The sequence below is a fragment of the Carassius gibelio genome, chromosome B7, assembly GCF_023724105.1.
Source record: "Carassius gibelio isolate Cgi1373 ecotype wild population from Czech Republic chromosome B7, carGib1.2-hapl.c, whole genome shotgun sequence".
NCBI lineage: Eukaryota > Metazoa > Chordata > Actinopteri > Cypriniformes > Cyprinidae > Carassius > Carassius gibelio.
The window spans coordinates 6,423,055-6,436,007 of record NC_068402.1 but is presented as its reverse complement, the minus strand read 5'-3'; the positions used below and the strand labels follow the sequence as shown (position 1 = coordinate 6,436,007).

At 36.1% G+C, this 12,953-nt stretch overlaps 1 protein-coding gene across 2 annotated transcripts; it reads right to left on the bottom strand.

Annotated features, from left to right (window-relative positions):
- Positions 1 to 606: 606 nt before the first annotated feature.
- On the bottom strand, positions 607 to 12,921 carry sstr1b (somatostatin receptor 1b). 2 transcript variants are annotated; one of them, XM_052560501.1, is made up of 2 exons: positions 12,019 to 12,921; positions 607 to 3,527 (listed from the first exon to the last, which is right to left on the bottom strand). In XM_052560501.1, the coding sequence occupies exon 2, from the start codon at positions 2,858 to 2,860 to the stop codon at positions 1,745 to 1,747; it is 1,116 nt and encodes a 371-aa protein (XP_052416461.1). In that variant the 5' UTR covers positions 2,861 to 3,527; positions 12,019 to 12,921; the 3' UTR covers positions 607 to 1,744. The 2 variants fall into 2 exon arrangements, with proteins under 2 accessions (XP_052416461.1, XP_052416462.1); XM_052560502.1 differs by lacking the exon at positions 12,019 to 12,921 and adding an exon at positions 5,483 to 6,292.
- Positions 12,922 to 12,953: the final 32 nt, after the last annotated feature.

Sequence of the window (12,953 nt, the reverse complement as noted above, 5' to 3'; positions counted from 1 at the left end):
CCACTTCTATTCCAAGTCTCTTTAGGATGTGTTTGCTTTAACCATGAAATGTTCGTATGGTCAAGCATAAAGTAACTACACCTCTGTGTCTATTTTTTGCTAGTTAGAGGCAGTTTTGTCTGTCAGGAAATAAAAATGAATCATGTCACTAAACAAAACCAGCTGTTTTTGCTGGATTCCCAGTGTTTCTGTTTTTGTGTGTGGCAGCAACTCTTCCATAATGAAAGAAGAGTTAATGCATTGAGCAAACTCATGTCATGAGGTTAAGGGAAAGGAATGGGCAAACTTCCACATCTGTGTCATTTCAGCTGTCATTAGACTGAAACCAGTCCATGGCAATGAATTGGTTGAGCAGATGGAGAGTCTCAAAGTGATTGAGAATGATGCAACAAGCACAGATAACAGTGGTTTTAGTCCATGGCTTGAAAGCTAGCAGACTAGCTTCCTCCTGTCTGAAACTTAAGTGTCTGTCTGTGTCCAGTTCAAGTGAATTTAATTACGATTCCAGCGAGCACCTTGTTCATCATGCAGCTGCAGCTAAAATAATTCTTCACCATGTGATGCAATAGCACAGCTCCAGACAAATAGCAGACGCCTGACCAGGTTCAATCAACTTTTATTGTATTTACTTTAAAATACCAGCAATTTGGACCCACAACACAGTTTCAAAGCAGGGTAAACTAAGTCAAATTTGGGCACTGACACTGACTGACAAATCATTTGACTCAAAAACATAAGCAAGAACAAATGGAGTATTTTGTCATGATGATATTGTGCATTCAGAAGTACACAGAATCCACAAACCAATCGTGTAACCATTTCAACATATGTTTCATATAAACATTAATCTACAATTATCTACAATTAACATTATAACATAACGATCACACACTGAACAGTATGGGGTCTATTGGTTGTTCATTATGATGTCTTGCTGGCCAATCTTGGTGGAAATTCTGTAGTATTTTAAGGCAAACTGAGACAAAACATATCCTTATTCTCTAATGACTTCATGCTGATCACCAAATATTCTGACCTTTCTGACCTTTGGCGCCCTTTTTCTTATTATTAAGTTGCAGTCACATTAGTGAAATTTAAATGAACATGACGTGAAAACATTTCACTATTTATGCTTGTACATTAGAACTGACTCACTAACTTTTAACGTTAGTGAGTCTTTCAGAGATACCTTGCTGAAGCACAAGATGGCATAATCATTCTGCTTAAGCAGATGAAAATTGTAACTTAATGACAGTATGGCAACCAGAAAATGTACGTTTTCATATTCATTGGGATTGGGGGAGAATGCTTAGGGACACTTTTGTTCTGTTTTGTTTGGGTTTAGGAAATTTAATCAAATAAATCCTATTGCCTATCTGTAACAAGTACACCAGGCACATTGTTTTTCCATTTTTACAGCATAAACACCATCAAACCAATGAAATATCTGAATCTTCCAATGTTTCTCTATAACGCTGAAATCTAAAGGTGTCCGAGTTCCAGTCCACGTGCAACTGATACTTGACTGCCATTGGCTCATCTGCGTTTGAGGGGAGGGGCTTACTGATAGGTAAACTGGTCTGGACTTCATGTCTCAATGAATGATATGATTAAGGGGCAGTTCACCCAAAAATAAACATCATTGATAACCAATACTGTTAGTACAGGTTAGGAAAGTAAATAACGATTTTCATTTTTGAGTCAACTATCCCTTTAATCTATAACACTCTTACTGAAAACCCTCTTACAGAGTGGTTGTTCGGGAGGTACAGGTTCCATTACGAAACACCATGTCAGAGGCCAAGCACTCCTTTGGAAAGTCTGGTGGGCCACATGTGGTCTGACGCCGCAGGGCCACTGCACAGTAGTCCACCTGCTCAGCATCCAGTCCGTTCTCCAGCCAGCGGAAACAAATGATGCGCTGAAACGAGCGGCGGAAGTTGTCCGACACAAATCCGTAGAGAATGGGGTTGGCGCCACTGTTGGCGTAGCTTAGAATGACAAATAGCTGAGTCACCATGGGGTCCGGCGGCTTGCGGAATACACTAATCAGCTGCACAATATAAAACGGCATCCAGCAGAGCACAAAAACGGCCACCACCAGCAGCACCATGCGTGTGATCTTCTTTTCAGATCGCCGCCGCTGCAGCCAGCCTGCTTTTAGACCCACCGCTCGCATGCGTACTACAATCAAGCAGTAGCACAGACAGATGGCAGCCACAGGGAGCAGGAAACCAAGTAGGAACGTGTAGACCACAAACGCTTCTGACCACGAGGACTCTGGCCATAGAAAGTTGCAGTCCACTCCTCCGTCCTGAGCCGGAACCGTGTCCGCAAAGATGATGATGGGCAGAATTACAAGCAGCGAAAGTCCCCACACGCAAACATTGACAACTTTGGCGACGGTCGGGCGACGGTAGCGAGCCGCTTTGATTGGGTGCACCACTGCAATGTAGCGGTCCACACTCAGCACGGTCAGGCAGAAGATGCTTGTGAACATGTTGATGCCGTCCACGCTGAGAACCAAACGACACATGAGCGAGCCAAACGGCCAGTGATGCACCGCAGCTGAGGTCGCCAGGAAGGGGACGCTCAACATGAAGAGTTCATCCGCAATGGCGAGATTGAGAATGTAGATGTTGGTGGCTGTCTTCATCTTGGCGTACTTGAGGATGACGTAGATGACCATGGCGTTTCCCGTAACGCCAACACAGCACACCAGTGCATAGATGGAGGGGATGATGATCTTGCTGGCATCGGGTTCGGGTTCGTAATACTCATAGTCGCCAGTAGAGTTGAAAGGCAGACCGGTTGAGAACATAAAGTTCTCACTGCCATTGTATCCAGCAAGCTCTGCCATTTTTTAGTTGTGTTGATTTGTATTTTTTGATGTTTTGCACCCAAATTGGGTTTTTCTATATGTGATTTCCAAAAGTCACTCAATGTCTTAATGTTGCTTTAAAGTTAGACATTTTCAAACGGTCACAAGTCTTGTTTTTCTACAACCTTCAATTGTCCTTAAAATTTTTCTGCACCAAACCAACAGCTTCATATGGGTCTCATCTCCATCTTCTAAGGGATCCCAGTTCCTTTAGAACTTCGAGATAATAAGCAGAAAAATTGGAATCCGAAGGCAAAAATGTTGCATCTGCAGAATTCTAAGTATGAGCATTACTCTTCGATTCGTGCTCTTCTCTGAGACTGTGCAGGTGTTGAAGGGCATGGCTCACTGAGCATCATTAAACTTCTCATTCTTGGCAGAGAGAAGGCATTCCAGCTCATTAAAAAGAAATTGAGTCTGTGAATCAAAGTATTACTACGTTACTCTCCATGTGCTCTTGCCCGCAAGAAGATCCTCCCAGTGGAGAACGTGATCCACAGCATATTGTTAAATCAAGATTAGTTCACCTGGAGTTGAAGCCGTTCCATCGTACCATAAAAAAAGAGATGGCTAGAGGAGTTTAGGTGTAATATATTTAGTTTGCTTTGTTTCGCTGGTATTCCTTTGTTCCAGGTGTTGTTAAGATCTATAAAATAAATAAAACATGTTAGTTAAAGGCACTGATGGCAATCATAAGGTTGAAGTGGTGTCTGATTGTTGCTTCTGCTGCAAAATAAAAGTTCAAATATCTCATCATCTTTAACCCTCATGTGATTCATTTGGGACTGGAGATTTTTTCCCCAAAAAATTAGAGCTGAAGGGTTTTCTAAAAAGCTTGTTACACTTGTGGCATTTTATTAATTAGTTTTCTTTAAATGAACACAGGTTTTGTTGTTGTTTTTGGGACTGATTAATCATTGGCTCCATAAAAATTAGCTTATGAATCTAACATTTTGAGTATATATTGCTTAAATTATCCACAAATAATGCTTTTATTTTCATTCAAAAACCAAGATGCATAAAAATATTGAACCCAAGATTTGGTGATAATGACAGATTTATAAGAAATTGTAATTTTTTACCCTTTTTTACCTTTAGATAAAGAATTTGCAGTTTGTGATTAAAATAATCACTTGCCAGAATTATTTCCAATTTGCAGTAAATAATTAGTCATTTACAGTCATTTAACTTATTTAAATAATATTTAAGCATTTTTAATGGAAAAGGTGAAATTACTAATTGAGAAAAATATTTTGAGACAACTATTCTTCCCTGTGTGAGTGTGTGTGTGTCTGAATATCTATTTGCCCTGGACATAAAATGGATTCAGAGATTAGAAGTGAGATATATTTGTCATCCATGTCATTGTGGATGCATGAGTATGAGCGAGTGTGTCCCGAACGCTCTCTCAGCCATCCCCCTCTTCAATTAGAAGACATGAAGACGCAGAGACACCTTTGACTTCAATCTGTTTGCTCACAAAGAGCAAACATCCTGCTGTAGGGCTTGACCATGGTCATGCCAACTAAATGAGAAAGTAATGAAAAGGAGAGGACAGAAAACACTAACCCCTGAACCCCCTCACAGCTCAAGCTGGGCAGCTAGTGCCCCCGATCATCCAAAAGGCAAATGCAATATTAAGCACAAATCTGGTAAGCTAATAACACGAATGGCTGGAATACAAATGGCTTTGTGTTTGGTCCAGCAATGTATAAAACAGCTAATGCTGAGGAAAACAATACTGTGAGCAGAATTTTAACCACAGGAGCCCAGATTATAAATAAAGCTGCTTTTCTCCCCTGCCATTCAGTTTTACAGTTTCAAGCAGAGAGAGATAAAAATCGAACATTTTGATAAAACGAGATAAGTCCAAGTGCCAAGTTGTGTTATTGCTAATAACAATCTCTATGGTGTATTTTTCATGGGGACTTTTTAAAGCCATTTTAAACCAAAATGGTTCCAAATTGTACTTGTATTTATAGCCCAAATGTATTTTCTTTTATGAAAATTACCACCCAGTTAATTTCCTCAAATAAATAATCCCCTGATTCTCTGCTTTCAATATTTTATTTTTTGCTTTTGATTGTTAAATAAAAAAAATTGATCAAAAAAACATAAAATTGATACTAAATTGAATCAGAATTTAATCTGAGCTGGATAATGACACTGTTGTCTTCTGTAGAGTTGCCTTTGAAATGAACTATGGGACATTGACACTGTTATTAAACTGAATTGATTCAACATTGAACTACAGTACTTGAGCCAAATAATGACACTATTATCTTCTAGAGCTGCTTTGTAGCTAAACTGAATGTTTTACTCATTTTGCATCATTTTTCCATGTTTGTTACTGTGATGCTGCTTGCAATCTGCATTTTGTGGATGCTTTAAAGTTAAAGGACTCCAAAAAGCTTATTTCATATATTTTTCATCATAGCATGCTCCCTGTTTACAGTGGAATAGTTCTTATATAAATATAATCAGTTTAGCACGTACTACATAAAGGTTCTGTGCTTTAATGATGCATACTTAACCTTGTTGTATCAAATGGCGGAGAAAGGGAAATTACATTATCTACAAAGCATTTCAAAACCCTCTCACCCGGTAAATAGTGCATTCACTGCTGTAATCTTCATAAGGACTCCTGCTGATGCCAAAGCAAAGGCTTTTCATGACGCAATGGACATTTCTTCTGATGTGCTCTTCTGCTCATATAAGAGAAGCAATGAGAAGGTTTAAAGAAGCATGGGATGGAATAGAAATGAGGATGATACTAAAACGCGAGGAGAATGAAAGAACGGTCGAAAAGGAAAGTAAAGCGAGTGAAAGAGAAGAGAAAATAGTGACAGGGGGAAAAGACCTTGAACAGATACACAAAAATGAGAACCAGCAGGAGCACAGAACACAGTGAGATAAAAAAAAGAAAGGATTGTGAAAGAGGAGCAGGTCACAGGTGGACCGACTCACACATACAACCGAGAGTGAGATAAGACATGCTGGAGGAGCTCATGATGAAAGACAGAGATGAAGATCAAGGGAGTGAGAAAGAGGGAAAGAGAATAAGTGAGAATGAGCTCACAGTGGAGAGGAACGCTCCATCACTGTTCTCTGACATTTTCCTCCAGCTCTCTCTCTCTCAGGTCACAGTAATGTCTCAAATAGTGGCACAAGTTAGTAACGTGGCCGGAAGAAGAGGTTCGTGAGAATTGGGTGTAACTGTTCAATGACAAATAAGGATTTCTGAGAAGATGAACAGGAGGAATCCTGCATAAATCTAGTTTAACAGTGCAAAGGTTTTAGAAATGTGATTTTCATATCAATGTTTTCCCCCTAGAAACACATTTAGAGCTACCATTTTTGTGATATACTGTACATAGATACAGAGCTGTGTAGTAACTGATTACATGTAATTTGGTTTATGTAAAAAATTAAGTACTTTTACGGTAATAACATTTTAAAATACTCGTAATCAGACTACAGTTGTTTTTTTATGGATTACTTGATTTACATATTATTAACACAATAGCAATCATTTTCAATAATCAATGGTGAACACTTTTCACCGATTACCATTTTTATTTGAACTATCACCCCGTAGGTTAACATTAAAATGCACAAAAATAACTTTTTTGTCATCTGATCATCTTTCACCTAATATATTTTTATTTGAAATTTAAAAACATCATCACATTTGCATTTTCATGGTAGATCATGTTACTAACTACAATGTTTGTCATGTAATTTGGAAACAGTAACGGATTACGATTTGTAAGTAATCTACCCAGCTCCATATATAGAGATACTAGCCTTTAGATTTTCATGCTATGTCCTGAATATTAGAGTTTTTTTTTTAAAAGCAATCACACTGCCTTCACAAAATATGTATTAGTAATCAACACATACTTGAGGATGCTTAAAGATTGTCATCTTTAAGAAAAATAATAAGAGTTGTATAAATGCATTGAAAATCAGCTAATTTTTTTAATCTTGTACACATTGAACATGAAAGCAAGGCTAATTTGCAAAACAGTCTGTATAAAATTAGATTTTGTTGTGAATACAAAATGAAAATTACAGCAAACGAAGCAGATTGGTGTCAAGGGTTGTTGTCGCAATTAATATTTGTAAAGCCTAATTTGCAAATGCATCATATTTTTGTCACCCTCCCACAAATGCACCATGTTTTACAAGACTGTGACGTTAGTTGAAGCATTAATAGGAATGTAATAAACATTAATGCTGAAGTCTGGATAAAACAAAGTACAAAACGCATTTTTGATAAATGTGACTGATGCTTTTAGCACCTTTTACTGAACTAACAGCATCTGTTTAACACAAAAGCATTTGGCTGTAGTATGTAGATATGACAGACTACCCTTTAAAATCGTGGTAAAAGGACAATAACATGCTTTTCTGGCATCTCTGTGTGTGTCATTGTATACTAAAAGGGCAATAAACAAAGACAGCGCTTCAAACCTTCACATCATGTAATGTGACTGGATAGGCTCCCGTTAATCCAACTCAGCATGCTTTGTAACACCGTCTGTGTGTGTGAGTGTGTGAGTGTGTGTGCATAGTGGTCTTCGAATGCAGCTCACTCAACAACAGCCTACAGATCCATTATGTTGAAAAGGACATCATCTGGTCATCATTATCATTATAATCAAAGCAAGTTTCTGTGGCGACTGAGTATGAGCCTGCCTTGCTTTATCTGCTCGCTCATGCACACACTAAATACAGATATTACTTTAGTAGCAATGTCCGCTAGGATCTGCAGTTATTTTGGTGTTTCTTAAAGGCACAGTTTAACCAAAAAAATTTAAATTTTTGTTATAATTTACCCTCAAGCTGTTACAAACCTGTATGCTTTTCTTTCACCTGTTGAACTCAAAAAAGAGGGTATTTTGAAGAATTTTGGTAATCAGATAGTTGCTGGAAACCATTGGCATCCACAGAATGGAAAAATAAAATAATAATACTATGGAAGTTAATGGCTACTGGCAACTGTGTGGTTACCAACATTCTTCAAAAAGACCTTATTTGTGGCTACAGTCCTAAGACTCATGTTACATAACTTCATTTAAACTTTTGTTGTTATTTTGTCATTATTGTTAGTTATTTGTTACAATGTAATGTACTGTAAAGACCTTTTACAATATAAGTGCATCAATGTGCCTTTTATTTTTTACATTGTGGTAATCTAAATCAACATTTCCACACTCTGTTGCAGTGATTTGCACAGTTTTCTGAAGGAAATGTGACTTAAGTCTGTAAAACCGAACAGTGAAATTAATCAAATGAATTTAGTTAATTGCACTCAAATAATAACGAAAGTTCATTGGACTTAATTTAAACAAGTTCTGTTAACTCAAAAATTTGTTGTAGTGAGGTGAACTTAAAATGATTGTGTTTTCTAGTTCCCAGCATGCTTTGCATCAGAAAACAAGGAAAATAAATTTAGAAATTAAGTGTTATTTTGTGTGTTTTTACACAAGATTAACATAGAGGGACATAAGTTAATACATAAATGTTGTGTTATATTAGATTTTACAAAGGTTTATGTTATGTTGGACTTGTAGTGTTACCGTTGTGGTGAAGAGTAGAGCCTGTGGTTAGACTGAGGATGGACAGCAAAAGCCTAATTTTGAGCGTATTTCCCACATTATAGGAGTTGAAAAATAGATAAAATTATGAGTGAATTACTCCCTAATTATAAGTTCAGAAATATAATTATTTAAGATAACTCTGAGATAATTTAAGGCAACTGGAATTAAAATTTTTAAGTTTATGTAAACTTAAAACATTTAAAAACATCACTTAAATGTTTTTGTGTAATCTGTTACAAAATATTTTTTGAGTTCTGTGAACTTATCAGTGTTTACAGTATACTAGTGTTGTGGGTGGTTACTATGGTGTTTCTGTAAGGTTATTATCATGTTTTGGATGGTTTCTATGTGATAAGATGAGCTGCTCAGTGAGTGTTTACTGGTGGAAGCCAAAAGAGCCCTTCATCAATTTTTACTCTCAGAAAAAAAAGGTACAAAGCTATTGCTGGGGTAGCACTAATATGTTCCCCAAATAAGGTACAAAAATTCTACTTTTGAAAAGATACCACCTCAGTCACTACTTTTGTACCTTTTTTTCCTCTGAGAGTGTATGACATTCTTGGCCCTATAGGCTCATATGTCTCTATATAAATCTATAAGATTTTAAATCTGTTTTGTGAGAAAAATGGATTGCTTGTAAAAACATTAACACATGATTTTTCATGTGCATATTTATAATGATGCTTGAAGCCAACATTTTCCTGATGAGATTTTTCCTTTTGGTAAAATACTGTTGTTTCTTCATTTCATCTCTGAGGTCATGTGTTGTGGTGTTAAGCTGTTACTTTCTGTCTTTTTAAATCTTAATGCAATTTCCAAACACCTGTAATAAAGCATAGGTCGTAACTTTCCTACTTCTTATTACCATAATAAAACAGTTTTTGGGGGGGTAATTTGTGGCACACATTGCTACCAGCGGCAGAAAGAGAGCAATGTCTGTCACGTGTTCCTGTGTCGCTTGTTTGGGCAGCTCCACTTGACCATCGCAGAATCAGTCTGAAAACACGAGCTGCAGCAGGGGATATTAAACCAGCTCGTCTCTCCATCTGTACGCATGTCACGTCTCTGTACAGTGCCTCACAACACTCTACTCTTGTACTGGCTGTGGGAGGGAGGGAGGGTATTTTATTTAGTGATTGTGCCGCTACAAGAGAAAATGAATGTGAACTTGATCGATGAAACCACATTCTGATGTGCATTTAAACAGCGTTTTTTGAGAGAACTTCCTAGCAAACACACAGACTCCACCTTGTGGCAATAACCTGAGGTCTGCACTGTATTACAAAAGATCTATCTATCTATCTATCTATCTATCTATCTATCTATCTATCTATCTATCTATCTATCTATCTATCTATCTATCTATCTATCTATCTAAATAATAGTAGCAGTAATAGTAGTAATACAGTGGCTATTATTGTTGTAATAATCATAATTTATTTATTTTGTGTTCACACACACAGTTACTGTAAATAGAATCATATTTATTATCATTATTATTATTATGCATATTTTCAGTTCTATTTCCTGTATTATTAATTTTCAATATGTATATATATATATATATATATATATATATATATATATATATATATATATATATATATATATATATATATATATATATATATATAATGTTATTAATGTTATTATTAAGCATGATTTATCATTTTTCAATCCTATTCATCTTTATATAAAATATATTCAGTTATATCTTATAAATAAGGGACTGTTGAAATTGTAACCTCATAAATGTATAACAATTTCGATAACTGTCCAAAGAGAACTTAACATATTGGTCCAAAAGGCTTTATAACTTTCCTTTCTGCTGGCTCTGTACTGTTGTACTCATGTTTAATCAGGTTGTCCTTGGAGCAGACGATTAATGTGACTCATGGAGACAGGACAGCAGATAAATAGATGCGATACTTCACCGGGCTGCTTCCTTCTCTCTGCTTGTGTTAAGTTGTCCGAGTCTGATTTAATCTATCTGTTGAGTTTTTACAGACACAACAGATTTTCGTTTTTACCATATTTAGCTAATCAATAGCTTTTTGTCAGTTTGTTTTAAATGATATTTTCTACTAGAGGTCAGTGTGAGCCTGCCAGTGTCTGTATACAGTTAGTCAGTGTAATGAGACTTTCAGTTAATCAGGTTAAATCCAGACCTCCTGGGGTACATTTCTGCTCTGCATGCTTCCTTTAAGCAGCAACAGATATTTATTATTCAGTCTTCAAATACACTAACATTTTATTCTGTTACTGAACTTCCAGCCATGTAAAATGAGCTCAGATAATGTTAAGTCTGCTATTATTATATGCAAAAAATAAATTAGACAAGTGTTTTTAAAATAAAGAATAAAGTTTTTATCTTGTTCATAATTTCTGAGGTTGTGATAAATTGAATGAAATACTGATTTATGTGACTGAGTAGTGAACAATATCAGATAATCTCTCTGTCTTTATAGCTTTGAGATTATTCAGTCTTTGAAAAAGTCTTCATATTTAGAAGGTATGGCTCTACTTATATTTGTAGGTATGGTAAATATATAATTTCCTTCAAATCCTGCAAGTATCTTTCCATGAGGTCAGCTGTATCACCTGTCCTATAATAGCTGAGAATGACATATGAAAGAGACTTTCCACTTATAACAACACTCTGGTGAAAACTACAGCAGTGATTCGGTGATGTGCAAGCCAGTTACTTACGCTTTTTTGACATGCAACCAGTGAGTCACTAATATGGCTATAATGGCCACTTTAATAATATTAGTAGTAAGGTTATATGTATGTGTGTGTATATTTATATGTATGTATTTATATATATATATATATATATATATATATATATATATATATAATGTTACACATTTATGAGGCTACATTTCTGATGAGTCCCTCATTTATGAAATATTATGCTCAATAATAATAACAGTAATATATATATATATATATATATATATATATATATATATATATATATATATATATATATATTTTTTTTTTTTTTTTTTTTTTAATTATTTTTTTTTTAGATCGTGTTTTGTTTCTTTTATGTATTTATGTATGCCTTTGAATGAATGACTGCTCTCCCCCCCCCCCCCCTCTTCACACACAGTTACAGACCTAAAACATCATGTTCTATGATATAATTCAAAGACTTTGAGGGCTTGTTATGTGTGAAAGAAATAACATTTATGAATGATTTTATATCTGTGGACAGTATATTTCTCCATAGTCCATAGACATTAAATCAGAATCATTCATATATGTGTGTGTATATATATATATATATATATATATATATATATATATATATATATATATATATATATATATATATATATATATATATATATATATATATATATATATATATATATATATATATATATCCCTCACAAAACCTGAAAGTCTTTGAATGAAATAAAAAAAAAAATGCTAAATTGTTTATACTTTTAGTTTACAATAACTCAACAATCTGCATTTCAATTTAAAGTGTATGTAGTGTAAAGATGCTGTATTTTTTACCTTATGTGATCCAGATGAGTAGAGTTCTGCTTGATTTAAATCAGAAAGAAGCTGCTGATATGTAAGTCTGTTTTTGCAGGTTGCTCTGTATCGTCCTCATGATGCTGGAAACACTGACAAAGCTGAAGCATCTTCTGGTCTCCAGTGCTTTCATCCGTCCACCTGCCAACCCGCTATCACTCAGTCTCTCTCTGTCTCCACACGTCTCTCTCTCCCTCGTTCTTGTGCTGCCTTCACATATTCTGCTTGATTCCAATGCTTGTGTGCTGATGTTCTCTCTCTCTCTCTCTCTCTCTCTCTCACTACCGGTGTGATTGTTGAGGGCGAGTGAACGGAGTGGTGCTTGTGCGGGTGGCTCTCTGTGAGTGATCTTTTTCTTTCTGTTTTCTTGCTCTTGCTTTCTCTAGTGATGGGTTCTTGGAGCTGTTGTTCCTGCTTTACTTTTGGGCCACGTACTGCATGTTTATCAGGGAGGTATGTAGGCTCCAAGTGTGAATCTGAGCTTGCATTATGCTGTCGTGTGTTAATGCGTCACACACATCTCCTGGAATCGTGTATAATTCAACCAATCCGATGATGACTTTGAAACCCCTGAAGTGTTTCCACTTTTGTGTGCCATAAACGGACCGTTGGCTAAACGTCTGAGGCTGAGACTATGTGGCTTGAGTCTATTATGTCTGCCTTTAGAGTGAATAACACAGCTGTAATTTTTCTTGACACTATTGACAAAGCAAATGTTGTTGAGCATGGAGTTACTGTTGGCGTCGAGTTTATTCCTGTCCATCTAAGAGAGTTACTTTATCGAATGTTCCCCCGTTCATGAGTGTTGATACTCAGGCTCTGTCCCGTTATGGAAAACTGGTGTCGCTGATAATTACCGAATCCCCTCTTTTTAAACATATAGTCTCCTTTAGGTGCTTTGTCTACATGGTAGT